Below are 23,657 nucleotides of genomic sequence, written 5' to 3' on the forward strand. Positions count from 1 at the left end.
CCTAGACAGTTCTGTGACTCTGTCATCTGCTCTTTCTGACAGAAATGCCTCCTCATTTCCAACCTAAACCTCCCCTGGCACAGCTCGAGGCCACCCCCTCTGATCCTATCACTATTTATCGATGAGAAGAGGCCGACCCCATCTCCCATAGGCCCCCCTCAGGCAGCCGCAGAGCGCAGCGACCCCCCTTCCTCTCCCCTCCCCTCCACCCCTCTGACGGCCCGCCCAAGGGGCGAGGGGGCGGGGCCTGAGAGAGGGGGCGTGGCTTTGGGAAGCCCCGCCCCCTATCCACTAGCCCCACTCCCCACCCCTTCGCCTTGTGGAGGCCTCCCCTCCACGGACTTCCGGCCGCCACCGGAAGAGCCGCGGAGATCCCGGAAGCGCGGCGCCGGCTGCCCGCGGCCGCACGGTGACGGGGCGGGGACCGGGGCCGGGCCCGGGGGCTGGGACCGGGGGTGTCGGGGGGCGCCCCGGGCGGTGGAGCCCAGTGGGTGCCGCTCCGGGGAGCCGCAGGGCCGTGTGTTGGGCTCCCGGGGAGGGCTCCCCGCGCTCGGGGCCTTCCAGGCCGGGCCCGAGCCTCCGTGGGGGCAGCGCGGGACGGGCCCTGAGGTGCCTCAGGGGGGTGGGGGCGGGGCGGGGGGGTGCGCTCCGTGCTGCCAGCCCTCGCTTCTGCCATTTGGGGTGTTCACCCCAAAATTACACCAGCCGCATAAAGGGTTCTCACTGCTTTTCCAAGCCGTGCCGGTCTCGGGTGTTTTCATTTCGGTTTTCTCACGAAAACGTCGGGCCCTGAAGTGTGAGGTGGTGTAAATCCGTTCTCTGGGAGTGAAAAAGTTGCTCCAGGCTCAGCGCCGCTCGGTGCAGACACCTCTTGTCCCGGGCTGGGGGAACGGAGCTGAGCGCTCGCATCAGGACACTCGTGGTGTGGGATCATGACAGCTGCATAACGTTTTAGTGCCACTTCACAGGCATCACCCTTGTGTGGCACGGAGGAGATGGGAAGCTTTGTTAACCGGCAATTCCCAATTTTTATTATTATCTGAAGCTTTTTAAAAAGGCACACCAGATCTCTTTCCGATAATTAAGCTTCGACTTAGAGACAGTTTCAGAGCACTAATCAAAACACTGATCAAAGCACTTTTGGGGCACTGATCAAAACACTGCCTACAAATGCTGTTGACAGCTGAAAGGTGGATCTCTGAGCACACGCAGGACACTGGCAGGGGAAGGGAGGCTGTGTCTTCTGAGCTCGCGCAATGTCCCTGATGTGGCTGAGTACAGAGGGAATCTGCCACGCAGGAACCAGAACTTTCCTTTTGGTAGGCTGTAGGCAGTTCTGTCTTTTGGTTGCCTCTCCAGTTCGTGAGACAGGCTCCAGGCGTTAAAACAGCCTGCCAGGCAGGCAGTTCAGCACAGCTCTTCAGGAGCGAAGTTTAAAGGTGAAGCTCCCTTAAACCAGCTTGTTGTTGTCCCCGGGGATGCGTGTGGCCTCCCTGCTAGGGATGGAAGCACAGCACCGTGTTACATGTTTCCTCCGAGGCATGTGCAGCTGGCTCCTGGGTGTTCCTTAAAGGTTTGGTATTAGGGTGGTTTGAAAATTGCTCTGTGCGGGCGTATTTCCAGCCACCGTGTGTGTTACGGGGTGGGGGGGCTGTGACCTCTTTGGTTGACTGAGCTTGTAACACGCATCCTGTGCTGCTTTTGTTTTTCTGTTTGCCGTGGTCAGGAGGAAGTCAGCACGATGCCAGCCCTGCCCCTGGATGAACTCCAGCTGACAGAAAAGGATCCCAAGACGGGGAAGCTGAGAACGTTACCGGCACTGGTGAGCTGTGTTTTTCCTGAAAGCCAAACAAGGCCTTGAACAAATGGCTGTCATATATTGAGACCTCAGTAAAACTGGTCTTTGGCCTGGGTTATGGGGAAATTTGGACAGCTTTCCAGTTCAAGACACTGTTTTACTACGTTCAGGTAGTGAGTTTTCATTTAACCACCATCAAAACAAAAATTCTCAGCTGTGTTCAACATCGGCAATAAATGGTGTTGTCCTCAAACTCCTCATCCTTTCAAGGGGCAGCCTGGTGAGCACTGGAAGCTGTTGCAGAGGAGAGAACGCTCTGGGAGCTTTTGCAGGCTGCGTGCAGCATAGCTCAGAGCCAGGAGAACTTTGTGCTTACCGAGTTCTCCCGCCCTCTGGCTTTGGGTTGGAACCGCAGGGTGGAACTGGAAGTCTCTGCCTCATGCTTGTGCCCAGCACGAGAGTGGCCTGCCCGTGCTGTTAAGTAGGAACATCCAAAATCATGCACAAAATGACATCCACAGCTGGCCTTTTCTTCCAGAAATGTGGAGGAAGTTTCCCTCAGGAAGGGGAAGAGGAAGTTTCTTCTTTGTATACTGTGGTCATATTGGGGTGACTTTGTGGAACATTGTGCGAGAAGTAGCTTGGAGGAAACAGAGAGGGCACAGACAGCATTTCAAAGGCATGACATTAAGCTGCTGCTGTTTGTTTTGGAGGTGTGGGAGGGCTGCTTTGCAAGGCTTTTGGTTAATAGAGTGCAAGGAGCATCATCTGCTGAATTGCAGAGGTCTGAAAGCATTGCTGAAAAGGAAGGACACAAAGCTGCTGATCTGCTGTCTTTAAAAATCAGAAAATTGGAAGTTGTCAGGGAACTGAGTGACAAATTTTATCCAAGTGGGGCTTTTGTGGCAGTTTCCAAAAACTCAGCGAGCAGCGCAGATGGTAACTGGGCATTCCCGTCGCTCGTTCCGTGGTTTTAATACCGTGTTTTGGCTTTCTGCAGCACCCAGAAATAAAAGCAGATCGGTCTTTTGTGCTATACAGACCGCCACCTGTTGTCAGAGATCCTGCCTTAGTGGAAGAATTCCTGGAGCGAGCGAAATTCATTGCAGATGACCTGGACTGGCTCCTGGCTTTGCCTCATGATAAATTTTGGTGCCAGGTAATAATTGTTCGTGGATGCTGGAGGAAAAGTGTGAATGGTCTAGAGGCTGGCAAAAGGCACGGATTTTAAATCATCTTCATAAAGACTTTTGTATCCTCGGTATGTCTTTTATCAAACATTTTAGTTACTGCACCTTAGATTGCAGATAAAGTAGCATTTCCCTGCAGGTTCTTCACTGTTGATTTGAAGAGTTTGATTGTGTTTCATGGATGGGTGAATCTGAAGTGTTTTGGCTTCTCGGTTTAACTGGGCTGCCCGTGAGTGCAACCTCTGACTGTGCCGTTCCCTCCTTTCCCCCCCGCCTTCTGCTGTGCAAGGTGATATTTGATGAGACGCTTCAGAAGTGTCTGGATTCCTACCTGAGCCATGCTCCTCGCAAGTTTGATGTGTTGTTGGATTGCCATCCAGAGGTGAACGACATGCAGAAACGCCTCCATCGGAGCGTCTTCCTGACTTTCCTGAGAATGTCCACTCACAAGGAGTCCAAGGTAAACGTTTCCTTGCCTGACAGGCACTCCAGGCTGTGTAGCTTAGGAAAAAAGGCAACTGGAGAAATTAATTGTGATTCTTATTTGCATGTCCTAGCTGCATTCCTCTCCCTGTCTATTTTTATCAGCCTGCTGCTCTGTGTGGAGGTGATAACCACTCAGAGCTGAGGCATCTGAACTATGTGATGATTTCTTAGGAAGGAGATCCAGGCAAACAACTCTCTAATAGCAGGTTAGCGCCCTGTGGTGCTGTGATACGTTAGGGTGAGAGAAGAAAGAGCAAGCTGGCCTTTGTGGCTGTGTGGCATACAGGCTTTGCAGGCTGCTGGTGGCTGAGTATTCACTGCCTCGGTTCCCCTGTGCCGTGCAGTGTCACGTCATCTGTGCTAACGCTCGGCTCTGCTTCAACTTTCTCCGTGTTTTGGACGCACACAGAAATTGCTCCAAATTACTGTTTTCTTGGCATCATAATTGGGAGGCGTACTCATCCCTAATTGTGTGAGTGCGACTCCCATGAGCGGCCATGGAATTTTCACAAGCCTTTGGGCAGGATGAGGCACCTTGTGTTGTGGCAATTACTGCCTTGATATCTTCCTTGGCTCACTTGGTGTTACTTGGCGGTGCGGTGATTCGTGTGATTATCGCCGTGGTGACATTGGGACACGGAGGAAAGGGTTTGGGGTGGGAGTCGGAGCAGGGAGGGAGCAGGTGAAAGGAATGCTGGAGCCTGCAGCTGGCACCGCCTCAGCAAAAATACTCGACACCTCTATGGTGTCTTTCATTCCGGGATCTGATTAAATCTTACCACCCCAATGAGGCAGACAAGCATCTGAAACCATTTCATAGCTGAGTAGTTTGAAGAGAATGAATGGTCTGTTGTCATGCAGGCAGTCTGCAGCAGTTCTAGAAACTGAACCTAGCCAGCATAAAGCCCAGGCCTTCTGCTCTGGCAGGGAAAATGTGCACACTGCCTTTCTCTGTGATGGAAAACGTTTGCCATCCCAGGCAAATCTGTCTTCTGAAAATCACTGACTCCAAAATTGCGTTTTAGCTCGCTTGCTTTCCAGTGTCACAGACAATGGAATTTTTGTCATCTAGAATTTGAAAAGAAATTCCTTGAGTGCGGTGAGTCTTGTATTGGACACAGATTTTAGCAGTCAGGTTACAGAGCTGCAGTTTCTGTTTCCTTCCTACTTCTTGTCACTGGTGCAGTCATCTTTGTTGCCTCAGTTCTTCTTTTCCAGGATACCAATAACCTTGGGCTGGGATTTCACGTGGATTTTTTCAGTGTCCATGCCAGTTAAGCTCTTCCCATGCCTGGCTACTTATTCCTACTCCTGAGCAGAGCCTTTTTTGTGTCAGCCCAGCTGTTTATTTGGCCATGTAGTGAGATAGGACTGAGAACTGAACCAACCATAAACCACTTGCCTTTTGTTTTAATGTCTAGGTCGATTGCTTCAGTTCAGGGCACAGCTTAGCTGTGTAAGCAGAGGTGCAAGGCCAGCGGCATGGTGTGGTGGCAGTGACAGGCAGCTGGGAATGTGGGGATAGAAAGTTCTGCAGAAACTGGTGCAAACAGAGTTGCTGCCTCCAGTGAAGCAGAGCCTTCAATGCACATCTTAGAGATGTTTTAACAAGAGCTACGGTGTTATAATGACATTTGTAAAGTAACATATAGAGTATCCTTTATGTGACTTTTTTTTCTTTGTAGGATCACTTCATCACTCCCTCAGTCTTTGGAGAAATTATTTACAACAACTTCCTGTTCGACATCCCTAAGATTCTGGATCTCTGCGTGCTCTTTGGAAAGGGAAATGGTCCCCTGCTCCAGAAGATGATCGGTTAGTTGAAACCAAGGAATGGCTCGTTGCGTTTAGGCTTTTGCTTGCCTAGAATGGCAGGCAACAAATGAGGTTTTATACTAATGTCACTGCTCTGAAAACAACTAGAACACATAGTTGTTCTTAGCCGCAGCGTGAGGGGACTGTGAATACTCTGCAAAATCTGATAGTGTGGCTGTGCAGCTTACTGGTGGATGAAGTGGGAGAACTTGAAATTTCAATGCAGGCATTGATTTATGTAGTGCTTTCAAACTGCAAAGCACTTCAGAGCATTGCTTAAGCTGTGCTTATCCCGAGATATCTCAGCATCTGTAGAGTCACCCACAGCAGCAAGTGCATATTAAGCAACAGCTCAGCCTTGGACGCTAGAATCTGGTAAAGAAGAGAGTGCGTGTTGGTTTAGCTTCTGGGTTTGTCCCATGCTCTCTTCCCAAGAGAGCTACTTGTGATCTTTAACATCCACCTGAGCAACAGGTGGAAGCGTACCTAACCTTGGATTAAGTGAGTCTTTGTTCCTAAATGCTAGCCCAATTTGCCTGCTGTTCATGCCATGAAATATTTTCCTTCCTTTGGTGGCTATTTCTGTCTTGTTTCCAAGTAAACTAGCACGAGAAGCACTAGAGATCATGTGACACAGCCAAATTTCCAGACCAGAAAAGCTTAGAAGCTTAGAGTTTTTGAATCCCTTTGTCCTTTTTCACTAATTTTCACTCTAAATTTAGCTGTCAAGCCTCAGAGGTGGGAAGGAAGCATGACAAGATAGATAGTTCTCTTTCAGATGTGCAATATAAATTATCTGGGTATTAAAATATCCTTCAGAAGACTCAAGTGTGTGAAACCTCATTTGAATTTTACGTACCCTCTGGGGTGCGACGCAGTAATGCTGCATGTTAAGTGACCAATGATTTGTTCACCTGATTATTTGCTTTATATTGGCAAGAGTAATGGCGTGAGCAGTTCTGCAGTGCAATTCATAACTTGATAAACTTTAGGTTCTTCTCCAGGAATAAATTTTTTTGAAATCTGTCTCATAACTCTTACCCGTGCTCTGTCCTTGCTGGAGAACTCTGTTAATTTTCGTAGTCTGAACAGTAATTCACAGGAAAAGAGGCAGCCTCTGTACTTCCTTGGTCAGGATTTATGGTGTGCCATTACTCAGTCGAGTATTTTGTAAAGGTAATGAAGTCCTGGTAATATAATAGCAGGTATTACTAAAGCCTCATTACCCTTAAGAAATATTCTACAGAACATTTTCCAGTGTATGCTGAACTGTTATCAGTAATTAAAAGTCAACTCCATTTGTTAAACAAAGGAGCTAGGAATGTTTAACGATAGTATTTGCATTATTCATCAATTCCGCCTGAGGCGTGAATCTTCTGACATCTCCTTTGCTCTGCTCTGCTGCGCATATTTTTGTTAGCAGCCCTCCAGTCTCACTGAGGAGCTGACGGGACAGCTTTGTAGGAGTGGGCGCTGTGCATGAGACGAGAAGTGAATCTGTGCCCAAGTCCTAAATGGGAGTTAGCCACATCTGGATGGGACGAAGGGTGTCAGTAGTAAAAGTCTGTCTTCTGGTGTAAATTTGCTTGTTGGCATGACTCTCTGAACTAATGGGAAGTCATCTCCTTCACCCTCTCTTCTCAGAAAATATCTTCACTCAGCAGCCAAGTTACTTCGGTGACCTAGATGAAACCCTGCCCACTATTCTCCAGGTACTGCTTCTTTGCTCAGCCCAGGGCTGAGCACAGTGGCATAGTTTTGGGGACGGGGGGAAGGGAGTGAATGTGGTCACAGGCAAGCAGAATGTATTTGTTCTAGCTCTCATTTGTATTTGTTATCTCATTTATGCTCAAGTGCTTCAAATAATATTTGAACCTTTACTGGAAACCATAACTTGATCACTAATTCCTGTTACCCTCCTTCAGCTCCAGGCCTTCTCTTGGCAGTTAATCTCAAGGAATTTTTGTTAGGCTTTTCAAACAGTAAATAACTGATCTTCCTGTCTCCCCCGAATGGGGAAGCATTAAAACTTAAAATAACACAGTGAGAGGTAGCTAAGGTTTGACATAGAGTTAGCATTAATGCTGTGAGTTCCTAGGAGCAAACAAAAATCTCTTGGAAGGGATTGCCTTACAAAAGTGCGTCTCAGATGTGTGGATGTGACAGCTCAAAGGTGTGCCGTTACTAATCCATTAAACTGCTGATGTGCTTGCACTCCTTAATGAAAGGAGTTGATACCTGTGCGGGTTTTAGGAGAGTATGTGCCCAGTGGAATTGTAATATTAACCCCAAGTATGTAACTCAAGTACTTTTAGCCACCCTTTCACTTCTGGGAGGAGGCTTTGACAAGTCTCCAAAGGTACCAATGAAGAAGAGTTCACAGAATCACAGAATGGCTGAGATTGGAAGAGAGTTGCTTTTAAATTGGTCCTACACCAGAGATTGTTAGAAATCCTGAATCTAATTCCATCAGCTTTCTCACAGAGTCTTCATTTATAAACGAGAGCCACAAAATCTGTCCTGCTAACCTCAGAGGAGAGAGCAGGAATGCCTCTGACACTAGCTCAGGAGCAGGAGGTGGTGGTAACTTCCAAGTTGTCCCACTGCTCCCTTGCAAGACGGGCTAGTCCCGTTCCGGGTGACTTCACAGTGTTGGTCTTGGCAGACCTTGCTGGCTGATTTTTCTCACATAGCTGAGGATTTGGGTTAGCTACAGTCCCTGTCTCAGCACCACCAACATGTAGAGCTGCAGTTGAATTGCTTGCAACTCCCGTGGAATTTCAGAAGTGGTGTGGCCCCTCCTGCTGCAGCCTGCAAGAATCTGTTGCAACTTTCATTATACACAGCTCTGTGCTGTGTGTAAAGTCACATATTGTATAGATGATGGCAGAAGTGGTGGTTAAAGAGGTAAGGCATGTCCCACTGCTTTCCCCAGTCCTTTTTAACACCTTTCTGCTCTCTTGTTCTAGGTGTTTAACAACATTTTGCATAAGTGTGGCTTGCAATGTGAAGGAGCCTCTGCTGAGCCCCAGAAATTGGAAGAAAGAGTAAATGTGACTCCCGGGAACATGCCCCTCCAGGTGAACTGTTGCTCTGTGCCCTTTACTGTTTGTGGTCCTGCAGACTGAACGGTCTGTGAAGCACTGAGACCACAGAGGGTCATTCTGTTCCCATGTAGCTCGTACAGCATGTCAGTGTGTCATTGTTTCTCTGCTTGTCATATGACTTGATGAGAAAGCCTTTCCACCATGAGTTTGTTGCTTTGATCATGCGTTTCAAGCATATCCATCGTATCATGAGTTCTTTTTAAATGTGGCTTTTTTTTTTTTTCACTTAACCAGCTTATAAGCAGTGTAACAGCATCTGACAAATCTCTAAGTGATCCTGGTAGGGATCAGAATTGGTCTTTTCTTCAGAAATGTTTGTTTAGCAACAGTATACCTTAACTCTAGTTAATTAATAGTGTTGTGTTTTGTTGTTTTTTTTTTGTGTGCTGGGTGCTGACACAGGTCATATGGTCTGTAATGTGGGGGTTGTTACAGCTATCCTGGGAACACATCTTGCACTGAAGTGGACCACCGAAATCACCTCTTGAGTTCCTGTAATATTGCTTTGCGGTGTTTTCAGCTAGATGGGGAAAAATAATGCATGTGGAGGATATATAAAGGGCAAAGCCACTGTCCAGAACAGGAAGTGACGAGGATTCGTGTGATTTAACAGAATCTTTAATAAGAGTGAGCAGTCAGGATTGCACTGTAGATCTTTAAAGGACAGAAGTTGTAGTAGAGGTGTTGTCTCTGTGCCTACAGACCCAATAACAAAGTGCTTATGGTTGATAGCAGGCTCTCTTCCTGCAATCAAGAAAAAGACTTGGCCTGAGCATGATGTGTCCCGGGTGGAGTGGGTTATACTGTATTTTTAGGAAGCCTTGTGTGCTTTTTCTCTCTATAATTGTTCTTTCTCTCTCAGGAGCTGAAGGATATTGTGCTGTACTTGTGTGACACTTGCACAACACTCTGGGCATTTCTTGATGTCTTCCCGTTGGCTTGCCAGACCTTTCAAAAACACGAGTTTTGCTACAGGTACATCTTGGGCTGCAGACAGAGCTTATTTTGGTGAAGTAAAAATACTGAATGTGCAGCAGTATCCTGTCCCAGTGCCTTTATTGACAAGAGTGTACAGATTAAATGCAACTAAAGACTGCTAGGTTCAGACCTGTGGGAATACACAGGCTCTAGGTAGATAACACAAAATATTATAGGGGTGCCTAGAATTTCTGTTAAATGTTCACCTTCATTGTATCCATGAGTGATCCTAGGGTCAGGCAACCATGACAATTTCAAAACTCAGGGTGCTTTTGAAAGGAAAGGATGGGGGGGGGAGACAAGCAGAAAAGCTCTGCGTATGAAAATGGTTTCCTGCCATAGGACCTGAAACATGGGAAGTAGAAAGGCTTTTGGAGTAACAACAGTCCATCCAGGTCTGAAAATAAACATTTTTTTTTGTTGTTGTTATGCCTAAGTTTTATGCTAGAGAATATCACTGAGCTTTGGCAAAAGCTGAGTGCCTTAGAGAGGGTGACGAGCCAGCACTGTCACAGCTGGGCTGACAGCTAATTCCCTGCCCAGCTCTGGTTTGCAGCGACGGTGAGTCAGGATGGTCACAAGGACCAGACAGCAGAGTGTTCCCACAGAGGCTGCGAGTCCTTGAGTGACACTTTCCCAGCTTGCTCCGGGTGTTTTAAGTCCCCTGCTCACCTGGTGGATTCCCATCACTTTGTTTAGGACCAACTGAAATGCTAATTTATTCCACTTAATTCCCTTGTTTTGCTTACTTGTGTGAACGAACACTTTTTCTTTTTACTTTTGCTTCCAATCCTGTTGCAAACCTCTGAAGTCTTGCAGCTGTCAGTGGTTTATGGACCGCAGGTTGAGTAATGCTGCTCCAGGGTGTGTAGGCTTCTATCCTCTGATGTTGTTGTCGAGTCAGTTATTGAAAGGAGAGCAGATTGGTGGGCTGTTGGTGGCTGAGTTGGCAAGCAGTGCTGCTTGCACGCTTGGTTACTCAGAGGAGGAAAGCCTTTTGCTTTTTATTCCGCTGTTGATGTCAGAGATGTGCTAAAATACTCTTGATCTCTGCAGTGGGACAGCAGCAACATTTTCATTACTTCTCAATATGGACTAGTCACCGGGTCTTTGGAGTATGGGGAGGGAAAACTGATCTGCGTGTCATATGTTTGGAGCCAGTCTGGGCCTGAATTGTTGGCACGTGCTAATTTATCTCCATGACTAAAAGTATCAACCAGCTTCTGCTGCATTTGCCTCAAGGATATTCATTTAATGTGTTTGGCACCTAATATGAAACGTGGATGTAATGTTCCCATGGAGGCCCTGCTCATCAGCTCAGCAGGCTTGGCTTTTGCGCAAAATGCTGTAAACCTTTATTTTGTAACACCCAGCCACTCAGGAAGCAGCACTGGTTATTATTCTGTGAGAACACGCTTCTCCACATCTCTTGATGCTCTGTCCCTGAAGAAAAGGGTCTGGGTGGGCTGCCTGACACAAACCATGAAACCAGACCAGATAAACCTTTGTTTCCTCTCTGTCCATCCTACTGAAACATCCTCTTAAGCTTTCTGCATGTTGGATACCTTCATCTGAATGCTCACTCACAGCAGAGACAAATAGCAAGACCAATAAAACTTTGTTGGAAATCGCACCCTGTTTCATAACCAGTTTTTAGGTAGGGCCACAAGAATATTGGGGTGGGAGGGGTTGTCTTGGGACAGACTCAGCTCTTTGCAGACTGTGAATTTGTGCTTGAGATTTTTCTCAGCTGAGCAGATTGGTTTTTCTACTTAGTAGCAGGATGCTTTTCAAATGCGTTTCTTTGCCTTTATTTTTAAAGATACGTTGATCGTTTCCTCAGGCTGCTGCTCTTTGTCTATTGTGTATTTGCTTACTTGTGTTTCAGGAAACAAATGGCGAAATGGGTAATGCCAATGAGGGCTGCTAGTGAGGAGTGAAATTAAGCGTTTGATTTGTTTTTTAGTGTTGCAAATGATTTTGGAAACCTCAGCTGATAGTTACGTTTTGTTGCCTCTTTCTACAGATTAGCATCGTTTTATGAATTGGCAATTCCTGAGCTGGAGTCTGCAATTAAGAAGAGGCATTATGAGGATAACAGGTGAAAATGTCTGCGAAGACTTGCCTTTTCTTTTCAGTAAGACTCTCTCAGGGCTTAGTTAAAAATATACTTCATGCTGCTTTGCCCACCTCTGCAAAGTCTTCCTCTCTCTCTCTTTTTTTTTTTATGCTGCTTCAAAGAGCTCTGAAGAGGCAGCTCTTCTAATTCCAAATTTTCCTGGGCAGTGGGGTGACTAATGATTCTTTCACTGCTGTCTAAGAAGAAACTTGATGGGAGATGCATCCGAGTTGTAACAAAGTGTGAAAATGGGAATGATATCTCTTTGTGTAGACTGGTCTCATTGCATTTCAAAGCACAGGCTGTGCTGATACAGTTGATATATCATGAGCCTGGCTGTCAGGACAATTGGCGATTGAGACCAACTTTATTTAGAGCATGGATTTTTTGTAGTGAGTATGGAATGACTCTAATCTCTGGTCCTTGCAGCAAATAAATGATTCAGCTAATGAAATCCCTCCTCTAGAGGGATAACTCTGGAGGAAGGTTAAAGATTCGGATTTCTTGTGCTGACACCAACAATGTGTTCTTTACTCTCTCTGAAGTGTTTTTGCTGATTTGTGGAGGAGAATTTCACATTCCAGAAAGAAAGTGATGGAAGCTTTTCACATCCTCATAAACCAAGTGTGTCTGCAGCCCATCTTAGAAAGCAGGTATTGGTGTTTGGGCTTCGTAGTACTAGCCATCTACTTGATTTTTTTCCTATTTTGCAAATAGTTAACTAATAAGTACTTCCTAGCTATAGCTGTGTGAGTAATTTCAAAATGAAGGCAAGTGTAACTACCCTTATTTTATAAATGAAAGAACTGAAATGACCCAAAACCATGCTGCAAATTTTGGGAGGGGACCAAGAACGTGGATCTTGATCGCAAGCCCAGTGCTCTACTGGGGAGATCTCTTTGCTTGTGCTCTTTACAGGTTTCATAGATTGCTGGCCTCCGTGGCTCCCATTCTGCTTTTTCTTACTAGTTAATACTGACCCAATGCAAAGGGCGTTCTGTCCTGCTGCGAGGCTTGATGCATCAGCAGCAATGGAAGGTTTAGGCTTTATAACAGAAAGGTTGCAGCAGGAGCTTGCTTGGCATCTGTTCCTGCGTAGCGAGCACATATTTCCTGGGAGGTTCACTGGTGTAATCCCAAGACATATAATACAGTGCAATTGCAAAAGTGCTACACACCCTTTTCTGCTTATTGCAGGTCTGAGGCATCAAACAATGATTTGTGAAGTCTGTCGAGCCTTGTAATTGTAACTGTGATAATGCTTTAGATCTAACTGGCCGAAATGTTTGCTGAAGCCATAAAAGAAGCTTGTTTCTAATTGACCCTTTGCATCAATGAAAGCCAAGAAGTGAACTGAAATCTCTTTTAAAATGGGATTTTGCCTTGATGTATGAGCGTTCCTAGTTTGAGCAGAATGTGGAGATTGTGCAATGTGGTAGGCTTACCGCTGAGTTTTTCACTCTGTGCCATTGTTTCATGCAGCTGTGAGAATATTCAGCCTTTTATTGAAGAATTTCTACAGATCTTCACGTCAGTGCTTCAGGAAAGGAGGTGAGTCTGGCTTAAAAAAAGGCCCAAGGGGAGGGTCAGTTTGCCTTCTTCTTCCATTCTTTACACCAGAATTGCCCAAGACATTATTATGAGGGGTTACGATGCATTTGGGAGTTAGAAATCACTCTAACTAGCTGGGAGAGCTGCTGGGAGAGGATTTCCGACTGCGGTACAGACTTTATTGTAAAGACAAGGAGGATGTTGTGTGACGCTGAAGAATGTTATTCTTCACTCTCTTTAATCCTGACTTTCAAAGTGGAGGATAGCAATTTAGTCATTAGCTACCTTGACAAGCTAGGCTGTTATTACTAATCTGTGCTTTTCAGCTGGGGTGATCAGACCAGAAAGTTATTAAGTGCTAATGCTGAAGGTGCAAAGTAAATGGCAGAACAGGGAATTTGATCTTGTCCTCCTGGCACTGCTGTCATTCTGCTCACGTTCAAATCATAAACCGTATTTTCTCTATAATGCAGCACTGGCTCACGGCTCTGAGCATCGGAAGGAGCGTTACAGCTGGCTCTGATGGGTTACTGGGAAGTGTTGCTGCAGTGTAATGGGAGCAAAACCAGACAGGACAGCACGTGCTGGAATTCCCTAGTGGGTGGGAGGCTGTACACGTTCTTGCTACCTGAGCAGTGAGGAGGCCAGAGTGGCATAGCAGGGATGCCAGGATGTGGCAGGTCTGCAGTTAATTAATTCTTTAGTTCAGCTGATTAAACTTGCCTCTGCATGTTTAGATTTCTTCGTGACTATGATGAGCTGTTTCCCGTTGAAGATGATGTCAGTCTGCTTCAGCAGGCATCCTCCACGCTGTATCCTTTGCTCTCACTATGTTTTGCAAACCTGGACACTCTTCGATTCTTCCATGGCAGTGGCATTTCCGCTATTGCTGCCTCTGGTTAAGCTGAATGACCAGCAACAAAGGATTGAAAAACCTTCTCTTAAAAAAAGAGAGGGGAGAATCACAGTATCACAGAATGGTGGATGTTGGAAGGGACCTCTGGAGGTCACCAGGGTCAACTCCACGTAGGCACGGGCTTGGGAGTTACTGAAAAATGCATAGCTACTTCAAGGTGAGGTCTGAATAGGAGCATCTAGAACGTGAGAAACTTCCTTAATGCTGTCCTCTTAGAGATGAAACCAGGACAGCCTATATCCTCCAAGCAGTGGAAAGTGCTTGGGAAGGTGTGGACAGGAAAAAAGCACAAGTCACTAAGGATCCAACATCACCAGCAGCATCTAATGGAGCATCAGCAGTGGTGGAGAACACTGCTGAGGACAGAGAAGAGCTTGGGGCTGCGTATGCCTCAGAGGATGAGGTGGGTAGAGCACCTCTCTGTCCTCACTTTGTCTGTGAAGAGAGGATTGGTTTGCTCAGCTTTTGGGGTTGCATGGAATCTAATCCTATTTCTTACCTTTGCTAAATTTTGGGGCAGACCAAGTACAACTACACCTGAATCCTGCCTTTATCTTTAAATTTCTTTGAAATCCCATTGGCCTGGGTTTCCTGTTGCTGTGTTTTTTTTTTTTTTTTTTTTTGTCAAATACCACGTTTCATCGTTGCAGATCTTGTGCACGTTTTTAAAATGCGTATTTCATATGTTATCCGAGGAAAGGATTTACCAGAGTGTTCTTGCTGACTCAGGGACAGACAGAAGTGGTCATGTGCCCAACTCCATCATAGACTTTGTATAGTATTAGCAACTTAGCTGCTTTCTTTTCTTTTGACTTCAGTCTTTGAATTCTTTGTTTAAATCCTGATAACCAAGACTGCTCCTCTCTCTTTTTTAACGTGTGCCTACCTTGCCCCAGCTGCTGCTGCTTTCCAGTAATGCCACCTATTCTGTTTGGTTTATGTAGTGTGCCGGTGCAGCTGCTGCCCCCATTACCAAGGTGTCAGGGGTGGAACTGGACTCCCTGATCTCTCAAGTGAAAGACCTGCTGCCAGACCTTGGTGAGGGTTTCATCCTGGCCTGCCTGGAAGAGTATGGTTACAATGCAGAGCAGGTGATCAACAACATACTTGAAGATAAGCTGGTGCCATCTTTGGAGAAGTTGGACCGAACGATGCGAAGGTGTGGGACAGGACTTTGGTGCTGTTTTAGTGCCTTTTGATTTTACGCTGTGGTTATTATTTAATAGCCTTCCTTTTGAAGGTTAGAGACCTGTAGCAGAAAAGTTCTAAGGAGCTGTATTTTCTTGGGGTAGGTAGCAGCAGAGAGAGCTTTTCCTTGCCATGTGCCACTGACTTCCTACCCTCCTTGTGTCCTTACGCAAGATGGGAACATTCACTGTTCAGCATTTCAGTACAGCAGATGCTGGGTCATGTTTTATGGTGGGAGATGAAAATACTTGTCCATTAAACTCTCAAATATTAAAATTCCGTTCTAGGGACATTGGCTTAGCCTGGGCTGAGCAGTAGTATGCTGTTGTCTCCAAAAGTTATTTTGCTGTAGAGGACAAGGTTATAGGTGTTCAGGTGCTAGCACTCCTGCAGAAAAGGGCATGTTCAAAGGAACTAACAGAGGTCTGCAGGGCAAAACAGTGGTTGAAAGGCTACTGTTCTGTGGATGAGGCTAAACCAGGGAGATTGTCAAAGGGTAGATAAAAATGGATCTCAATTGCCATTTCCAAACTTGCCAGGCTTTTGCTTGCTTCTCTGGGTTGTACATGAGATTGTAGGGTTTGTAACTGGCAGTGGAATTGAGTTGTTTTAGTTGTCTGCAGCTGCTAGCATGTGTTTGTGCTGCAACAGCAGTTTCTGACTAAGTGTCAGGATGTGAATGTGCTGTTTGCTCGCATTTCATGGAGGAATAGGCAGACTGCCTCATTGTTGCATTAAAAAAGGAAAGCGTCTTTATCAAAAAAGTGACGTAAAAAAATCTGAGTTCTGCAACAATCTTCATGCTCTTAGAGTTGGATCTGCTGACTCTGGCACAAATGACATGGGGTGGGTTTTTGGAAGGTTCTTTTCTTTTCTGCTAGCACTGCAAAGCTTGCAGTTACAGAAGATAGAGCTGGATGTTTTTTCTTGCCTTCTGCATTTTGAAACAAAACTGTCAGTTCCGTAGCAAATGTACAGTTCTGATCACTGCTGATTTTGGAAGTGAACACAGCAGCATTTTGGGATGCCCAGCTGAGCTAGCAGCACCAACACAATGAATGTAAAGACAATGGTTTTTTGACTTACAAACTGAACAAACGTAACCTGGAACTCTGAGACAAAATTAAAACGGAGCCACAGAGAGATAAATATCCCAAATTCAGCAGCAGGACACTATTGCGATGTTTGCCACTGTGTAATTCATCATATTTAGTGTTTGACTTTACTGAATCGCTGTTTTGAGACCAATCTTGTATGTAATCCATGCTCTTGAACAGTTCAACTTATCCTTTAATGGGCAAAATAATTTCCTTTTTGCTTTCTGTAAATTGCTTTTGGTTTCCCCACAAAGGTAACTTTCAAAAACGGTGGCTTTTATCCGAAACCAGTGCCATGTAGTGGTTGTGCACATACCATACTGCAGCAGTGAAACGAAGGGATTACAGTCTGTGTCCCAGTCAGCCAGCAGCACAGTGAGGATCATGGCATGCAGTGGATGCCTGTGAGAATGATAGAGGATAAATCAAGGTCTTAGGAAGGAGAGGAGTTGGTTTTCCTCGTCTTCACCTCTGTTTGCACTCTCTCTTTTAATTTATTTTACAGACAGCCAAAGCCAGACCCTACACCTCTACTCAGTTCCCGCCATAATGTTTTCCAGAACGATGAGTTTGATATTTCCAGTAGGGATTCAGTGGACGTTTCTCGGATACAAAAAGGCAAGCGGTGAGTACTGTGCATTTTTAATTAACCCCGTCTGTCAGGAGGAATGAACCTACAGATTTGTTTCTGCAGGAAGTTGTTGGCAGGGCTAAGGCTTATCAAAAATGTTTCCCACTTCTTTGCTCTTTTTCTCTGGGAAAGTAAAATTGAATACTACCAGGGGTTGATTTCAGTTCAGTGTTTTTCCTAATTGTCTTTCCTCTGTACGCTGCTGGCAATTGCTCTGCCAAGCTCATTTGTAATGTTGTGTTCTTTTTGTCTTAATGTTAAACCTGCACTGAAGAACAAACCTGAAAAGCAACCATCTCTACTAGCCTGAGGTTGTGACTCAGAGATAACACAACGGTTTGTTTTAGATACAAGTGAAGTTCCAATATCCATCCACTTCCAAATCTGATAACGCTGGGGGGTTAGACTCCCTTTGTTCCTGCTGCTCTAAGCCCCGCAGAGAGGCATTTACCTCACTTTTTGCCTGGTTTGGCATTTTGTTCTGTGCCACACTCCCTGCCGGTTTCCTCTTGGCTCCCGCTAGTGTCAGCCGTATCTCAATAATATGCTTGATTTGTTTCAGATTCTTTTTGAACGCTTTTTCCTCTAATCAGTTAAATATGATCTTTATGTTGGTATGTATGAACAAGGAATCTAAATAAGAGTGGCTGCAGGCTGAGCCGCGTGACCCTGGGAGCTCCCATTTAATGTTTTGGTTACAAAGCTGCATCAAATATCAGGAGAAAACCGCTTTTGTCCCAAAGTCCAATCAAACAGTTCTTCAGCAGCAGCACTACAGTGACTGGGCAAGGAAATATTTTTTTCCTCTGAACAAGGTAAAGACTTTAGAAATGCCCGTATTGTGAGAGACACAATATTGTCTCTCCCTCCACATCATGTTGGCCAGCTCGGAGTGCAGGCAGACACCTCCTCTGTAGGAGTGTTGTGCACTGGTGTGCTTGGGTTTTTATTCCGTGTGGGTGGCTGCCGAGAGCACTCCCTGGGTCAGGTTCAGCGCCGTGCACCCTGTCTGTGGAATAACCCAGCGGGGAGCTCCCTCTGCAGATCACTCGCAGAGCTTCCTAAGTTGTAAGTCATCCCTCAGCTGGGTCGTGGGACCCTGTTCCCACGGCACTGCCCTCTGGCTGCTGCCAAGGAGGCCGTGCCTTCTCTCCAGGGGTAACACTACCCCTTGAGAAAGCTGACATCTCTTCTGCCATACTGTTACGTGACCTCTTACTGCTGCTGTTCCTGGCATCGCCTGGCATCCCTCAGGCAATGTCTTCATTTCAAAGCCATTCTTAAACAGAGAGAACTCTGCACAGGACTCCAGACTCCTCATTATTTATGCTTTGAATGGTTCTTAAAGCCTGAAGGTAACTAGCTGAGATCAGCAATGTGTGCCCTACACCTAAAGCTGACTGTATCTTTCTAAATCAAAGAGTAAGCTCTGGTACCTTGCTCACTGGGATTTAACATTCAAAACTCCATAAATATGAGGAGTGTGTCCTTTCAGCACTGAAAGTGCAACTTTTTCAGTAGACATCTTTGTTCTACAAGCAAGAAACCCATGTGTCTGGGTAATAGAGTTTTCCCAACCCAGTTTGAGACCTGCGCACAACTCTGATTGTATTTATCTATCCGTATTGTTCTCCTTAAAACCCTTTCCTCTCCAAATTCTGCTTCTGTTCAGAGTGCCACTGCTGCTACGCATGGTGTTGCAACAATGCTTAAAGAGCCAGAGCAGGATGGGCCCCGTTGCGCTAGCTGCTGTGTGGATAAGTGTGAGCAGTTTGGGGCAGGGACTGTTAATAAAGGAGAAAGCCACACCAGGATGAGGAGAAGAACAGGCATGAGGAAATGAATATAATAGTGTCTACGTGATGCTTTGCTGATCTGGAAGGGTGATCACGGCTGTTTCTGCATGTCCAGCTGTAATCACCAGGTGAATCTGTCTCTTGAAGTCAGAGCATGTCTCGAACACCAGAAAAAAAATTCCCACTGTTTTTCCTGGAATTGCTGCCTGAAACATTTCATTGCAGCTTTGCTGCAGTCATCAGACCAGCTCAGCAGGAAACAATTATTGAACGTTTAGTTCGGTCTCATGCTGAATACCAACACGAGATGTTATCCCCGCCTAGGTATGTGTGAACTAACCACATGCTCTGTAGGGCATTTTGCAGTTAAATTTCAGGCATTTAACAATGAGTCATGGAAGAGAAGGGAGGCAATATATCTATAACGTTACTATATCTTGAGGTTCTTAAGAAAAATCAGTGTTCTTGGATTGCTTCCCCAGTTCTTGCTAGAATATCACACAGGTCTACCCATTCTTGATTCACAAAAGGTTTGCTTTGGAAAGATTCTTTCTCTGGTAATATCCAGATGCCAAACAGATCGCTGATGCGTGTTTCTCCTAAACTTTGGGGGCTGCAAACTGTCCTGTGAATACCTGAACGTGGATTTCCTATTGCTTTGCTATAATTGTGTGCATGGTTGGTCTGAAAAACAGGACTTCAAAGAGCTTCCTTGTGCAGCTTGAGACGTAGCATCTCAGTGGCTGTTCTTCAATATTTCTGCCAAAACTTCTGTTTCTTGGTCTTTAATTCTTTAAAATGACTACTGCTTACTTGCCTTCTAAACGTTCAAAAAATTGTACGTGCAATGCCTTGATATGTTAGATCAGCAGCACAGATCCAGTGTTTTGTTTTTCTCTTCGTTGTGCTAATCCTTACTTGCTGCACAGGTATTTTTGGGGGGGTCTTCCCATCTACGTTCATATTTTGCAACTCATATTTTGTAAGCTGAGGTTCTAGGCTATGGGAACAGGTATGGCCTTGCAGCCCTGGTCTGCAGTGTGTAGCTAGGCATGCTGCTGCAGTGAGACAGTACTGCAGCATGGTGTTAGAGGGCACTCTGGGCCTCGCGGGGCTGTGTCCTAACCCTAACAGTCTGCCATTCAAGATTCCTGTGAATCCTTGTGTTATTTGGCTCTTGGTCAAAATTCAGGTCGGGTATAATTGCACTTGGCCTTCTGTTAAACCTTCCTTTCTGTCCCAGCTGACAGTGGCAGTCTCCAATTCCTGTTTTTATCTACTGTGCAATCCTGCTGGGCTTCTGTTTAAAAATGACTTTGTTCCAAGCCAGGAGTGGCTGACTTTAGAAGCCCAACCAGTCCCGGTACAAATCAGAGAGGGAATAGAAAGGCTGAAGTGGTGCTTGTGAAGTTCGGGATGGGTCTCGTATTGCTTCAGCTTCTACTTAATAGCAGGAGAAAAAGTAACTTACAGAGATCTTGACGCTGCCTTTTTGTCCTCCCCTTCCTTTCCACGCTGTGGAGTGCAGCAGGGAGAAGGAGACGACCAGGAGTTTGCTGAACGACAAACGCCTGATCGCTGAGCAGAAGGAGCGCTACAGCCAGTACAGCGTGGTCGTGGAAGAGGTTCCTCTGCAGCCAGGGGAAGCTCAGCTCTACAGGGAGGACTATGAGGACGAGTACGATGACACTTACGATGGAAACCAAGTGGGGGCGAATGATGCTGACTCGGATGATGAACTGATCAGCAGGAGGTAGGTGCTGGGGCTTCAGTGTGTGCAAAATAAATGGGAATTTCCTTTTTTTGTTGCTGGTGCTTTCTCTGTCATGTGTAGGGATATTGGGTGTCTCCTTCTCCCCTGGTGGTAGGGAGCTGTTCTGTGGCGTGCACGCAGGAAGTCACCAAGCTCCCACATTCTGTGTCTGCAGGATTTGGCCATCACCTCTGCTCTGCATCCAGATCTAAGAGGGGACTTTGACATTGTGTTGGAACCTGCACTCAGCAGTGCTTCTGTTTATAGGATAACTGCCCTGCAGCAGGGGGGAAATGGGCTCTCTGGGATGATGACTGAGTGTAGCTGGGCAGTGTAAAGTAAAATGGCTGGTTAGCAAAGCAAAAGCTTGAAATTTCGGAAATGGTACAAGTGGAGTTTTACTCTGTGCCAGTCCCCTCTGGCTTCTCATGCTGCCTCCTGGAATTCAGCCTGCGACAGACTGCACATCTCTCTGCACAGCGCCTGGCAGCTGGAGGCAATCAGCTTTTAGTGAGCAAAGGGTTAGTTTGGCATGGGTCTTATAGAATATTTGTTTTAGAAATACGAGCTAGAGGTAGAAAAGACGTTTTACAAGCTGGTTTAACGTTTCTGAAGGTGACCTTTTGAATTTTGGTGTGTTATGAGTATGTCTCTATTTCCAGCCTAAAACCAAAATGCATCTGGCAGGCAATTTGGTTCCTTTTGCTTTTTTTTTTTTTTTTTTTTTTTTTTTTCCCCTAAAGCAGGCTGAAACCAATTTACATCCTTTTTGTGGTTTGCCTTTAACGGTGTGGTCCTCAAGTTTTCTCCTGTCTTTCAGGTGCTCAGTGCTCTCTGCTTCTAGAGAGGCAGCAGGAACAATTATTGGATGTTATTGCTGAAAATTAGAGCTATAGGTTTGAAGGAACAGAGACTCATTTAGTTCTACGTTTATTTCTTGGCAGTAGAATGGTGGATTTGAATCCCAATAGAATTTAAATAAATAAAAATAAAGCCACACACATCAAAGAAGAGCTATAGGCACGTGCTGGATTTCCACTCACCCCCCTGCAGGCCCTTTGTGCTGCTTTGCATGTTCAGGGTGATTCATAAAGCCTGATGGATCTCTCCAAGCATTTCCCCCTGTGTGAAACTGGGGCACAGCAGTGGAACTGGGGCTCTGGATAACCACCAGCCAGCCCTAGTGGTTTCAGAGCACAAAGCTTTCTGAGCATTAACGTGTTTCTGGCTGTTTGAGCTTGAGGTTTGAGGGTTTGCCTTGCTACAATAGATGCTCCCTAAACGGTGAGCTAAAGCAAAGTACAAGTCCACTGCTCCTTACTAATGCCTGGTGGGGTGCCTGGCGCCCCTTCTCCCAAAGGAAGCAGTCATTTCCCTGGAGAAATTCCTTGTAAGGTTTCAGGATTTATTAAAAAAAAAAGTAAATATTTTGTGTGTGTTAATTGCCCATAGTAAATATTAGCTACTGAATCTTTTTTTCTCCAGAAAAAGAGGCAAGTCCATGAAACTTGTATATCGTGTTTTTGCAAGCAATGCTGTGAAATGAAAAGGGCGTGCTGTGCTGTTCAGCAAAACACTCGTGGCTGTGCTCTCTTCATTGTTTGCTGTTTGTGTCTTAATTCTCAGGCCATTCACAACTCCTCAAGTCTTGAGACCAAAAGGACAGGAGGAAGGACAGGAAGATGAGGAAGAGGATGAAGAGGAAGAGGAAGAAGCTGAAAAGGAAAGACCAAAGGTGACATTTAGCTTGCTGTTGGAATTGCATTAAGGTTCATCGTACATCTTACCAGCTTCACCTGTTAATGTTTGCCAGAGATGATGGGAATTGATTTCCTCTTTCAGAGAGGGAATCTTTTAATGTTAGCACGGAGACTGAGCTGCTTTCCAGAGAGGCTACTTCTGTGGTGTGCTGGACTGTGAAATGTCCCCTGAGTACAGCTATCTACAGCTTCCTAGGCTAGCCTTACTGGAGTGATGACACTTACTCCGTGGAGAGGTTTAATCTCCTTTATTCTGTAGACAGACGATGCCAGCAGAATGGTGTCAGGGTCACTGAGGCTCTGTTGTCATGGATATCCTGGAGATGGGGGTGTTAGTGGTGTTGCTGGCAGAGGTAGGATGTGGGAAGAAGTCTGAGGTTTTCTGCCAGGTTTTGTGTTTAGTGTCACTGACAGCAACCCTGTGTGTTCTGCCATATAATGAATAATGAATTCCCTGTTCCGTGGTCTGACAGAACTGCTCCTGCTCTCGCTCTGAGAGTGATGCTGGTGAGTTTACCCCAGCACTGACCTCTTTCCTTCCTCCCCACGGTAGGACCACTTCGTGCAGGACCCAGCCGTGCTGCGGGAGAGAGCTGAAGCCAGGCGGCTGGCTTTTCTTGCCAGGAAGGGGGGGTAAGTCAACATCTCCCTCTGGGGGGTGTGAAACCACAGCTCTGCTGGCGTTAGTGAATATCTTGCTGCTGACTTGAGTGGTTGAGGAGCCGTACCTGTTCCTTAGCATTCCTGTCTTCAGGGTCACCACCATGCTGGTGGTAATGTCCTTGCCCAGCTTTTACTTCCCTGCTGGTTGTGCTATCTCATCGAATGGCGTGGCACATCCCTTAAACGTAATTGGCATAACCCCGTGGAAGATTGGATCTTGGAAAGCACGGCTTCCCGGAGCCTGAACAGCTCCCGCAGGGATTTCAGGGCAGTGTAATCACTGACAACCTCAGAGCATAAAAGGGTGGAGTCACTGCGTGGCTGATGCTGAGACTCGGCCACTGCAGAAGCCCTGCAGAGCTGAGGTGAGCCACGGCTCGGGGGCTGACGGCTCAGCTCCTCGCTCCCAAGTCTGTTCTTAAATGGTGCATTTCATTCTTTATGTATGCAGTGTGCTTGTTGTGACGTCCTTCTCCCCGTGCACTGCAGGCACAAGCACGACAGCTCTGCTGTTGTCGGGAACGTGAAGGGGCACGGGCAGAACCGGGAAACGGTGCAGGAACGAAGGAAGAAGGAAGCAAATAAAAGCACAAGAGCTAATCACAATCGGCGAGTCATGGCTGACAGAAAGCGGAATAAAGGCATGATTCCTTCCTGAAGGACTTCCCCAGGTGTTGCATCATCCCCAGTCCTCTGGTTTGGAGGCAGTTGTGCTCCGTTCCCCTGGCCCTCCCTTAGCTCAGGGGACTGGATGTCGTGGTCCAATACCTGGCACTTCAGCTCGATGCGGAATTGCACACCCCGTGGGA

The 23,657-nt window shown here is 46.2% G+C and overlaps 1 protein-coding gene across 1 annotated transcript; it reads left to right on the forward strand.

The window, feature by feature from the left end:
• The first annotated feature begins 356 nt into the window (after positions 1–356).
• Positions 357–23,507, forward strand: ASCC2 (activating signal cointegrator 1 complex subunit 2). Its single transcript, XM_032199255.1, has 19 exons — positions 357–409; positions 1,727–1,822; positions 2,799–2,957; positions 3,278–3,448; positions 5,160–5,289; positions 6,934–7,001; positions 8,259–8,369; positions 9,259–9,371; positions 11,401–11,475; positions 12,039–12,146; positions 12,976–13,044; positions 13,782–13,856; positions 14,177–14,363; positions 14,905–15,119; positions 16,751–16,870; positions 20,201–20,425; positions 22,052–22,160; positions 22,739–22,818; positions 23,338–23,507. The coding sequence occupies exons 2-19, from the start codon at positions 1,742–1,744 to the stop codon at positions 23,504–23,506; spliced, it is 2,265 nt and encodes a 754-aa protein (XP_032055146.1). The 5' UTR covers positions 357–409; positions 1,727–1,741; the 3' UTR covers position 23,507.
• The last annotated feature ends 150 nt before the right edge of the window (positions 23,508–23,657 follow it).

This window comes from Aythya fuligula, chromosome 17 (assembly GCF_009819795.1).
Source record: "Aythya fuligula isolate bAytFul2 chromosome 17, bAytFul2.pri, whole genome shotgun sequence".
Classification (NCBI taxonomy): Eukaryota; Metazoa; Chordata; class Aves; order Anseriformes; family Anatidae; genus Aythya; species Aythya fuligula.

Bases quoted from the DNA above. Each gene is read 5' to 3' on its own strand.
- ASCC2 (XM_032199255.1), top strand. From the start codon at position 1,742: ATGCCAGCCCTGCCCCTGGATGAACTCCAGCTGACAGAAAAGGATCCC. The intron at 8,370-9,258 runs GTGAACTGTTGC...TTTCTCTCTCAG, and splicing joins CCGGGAACATGCCCCTCCAG to GAGCTGAAGGATATTGTGCT. The intron at 12,147-12,975 runs GTATTGGTGTTT...TGTTTCATGCAG, and splicing joins CAGCCCATCTTAGAAAGCAG to CTGTGAGAATATTCAGCCTT.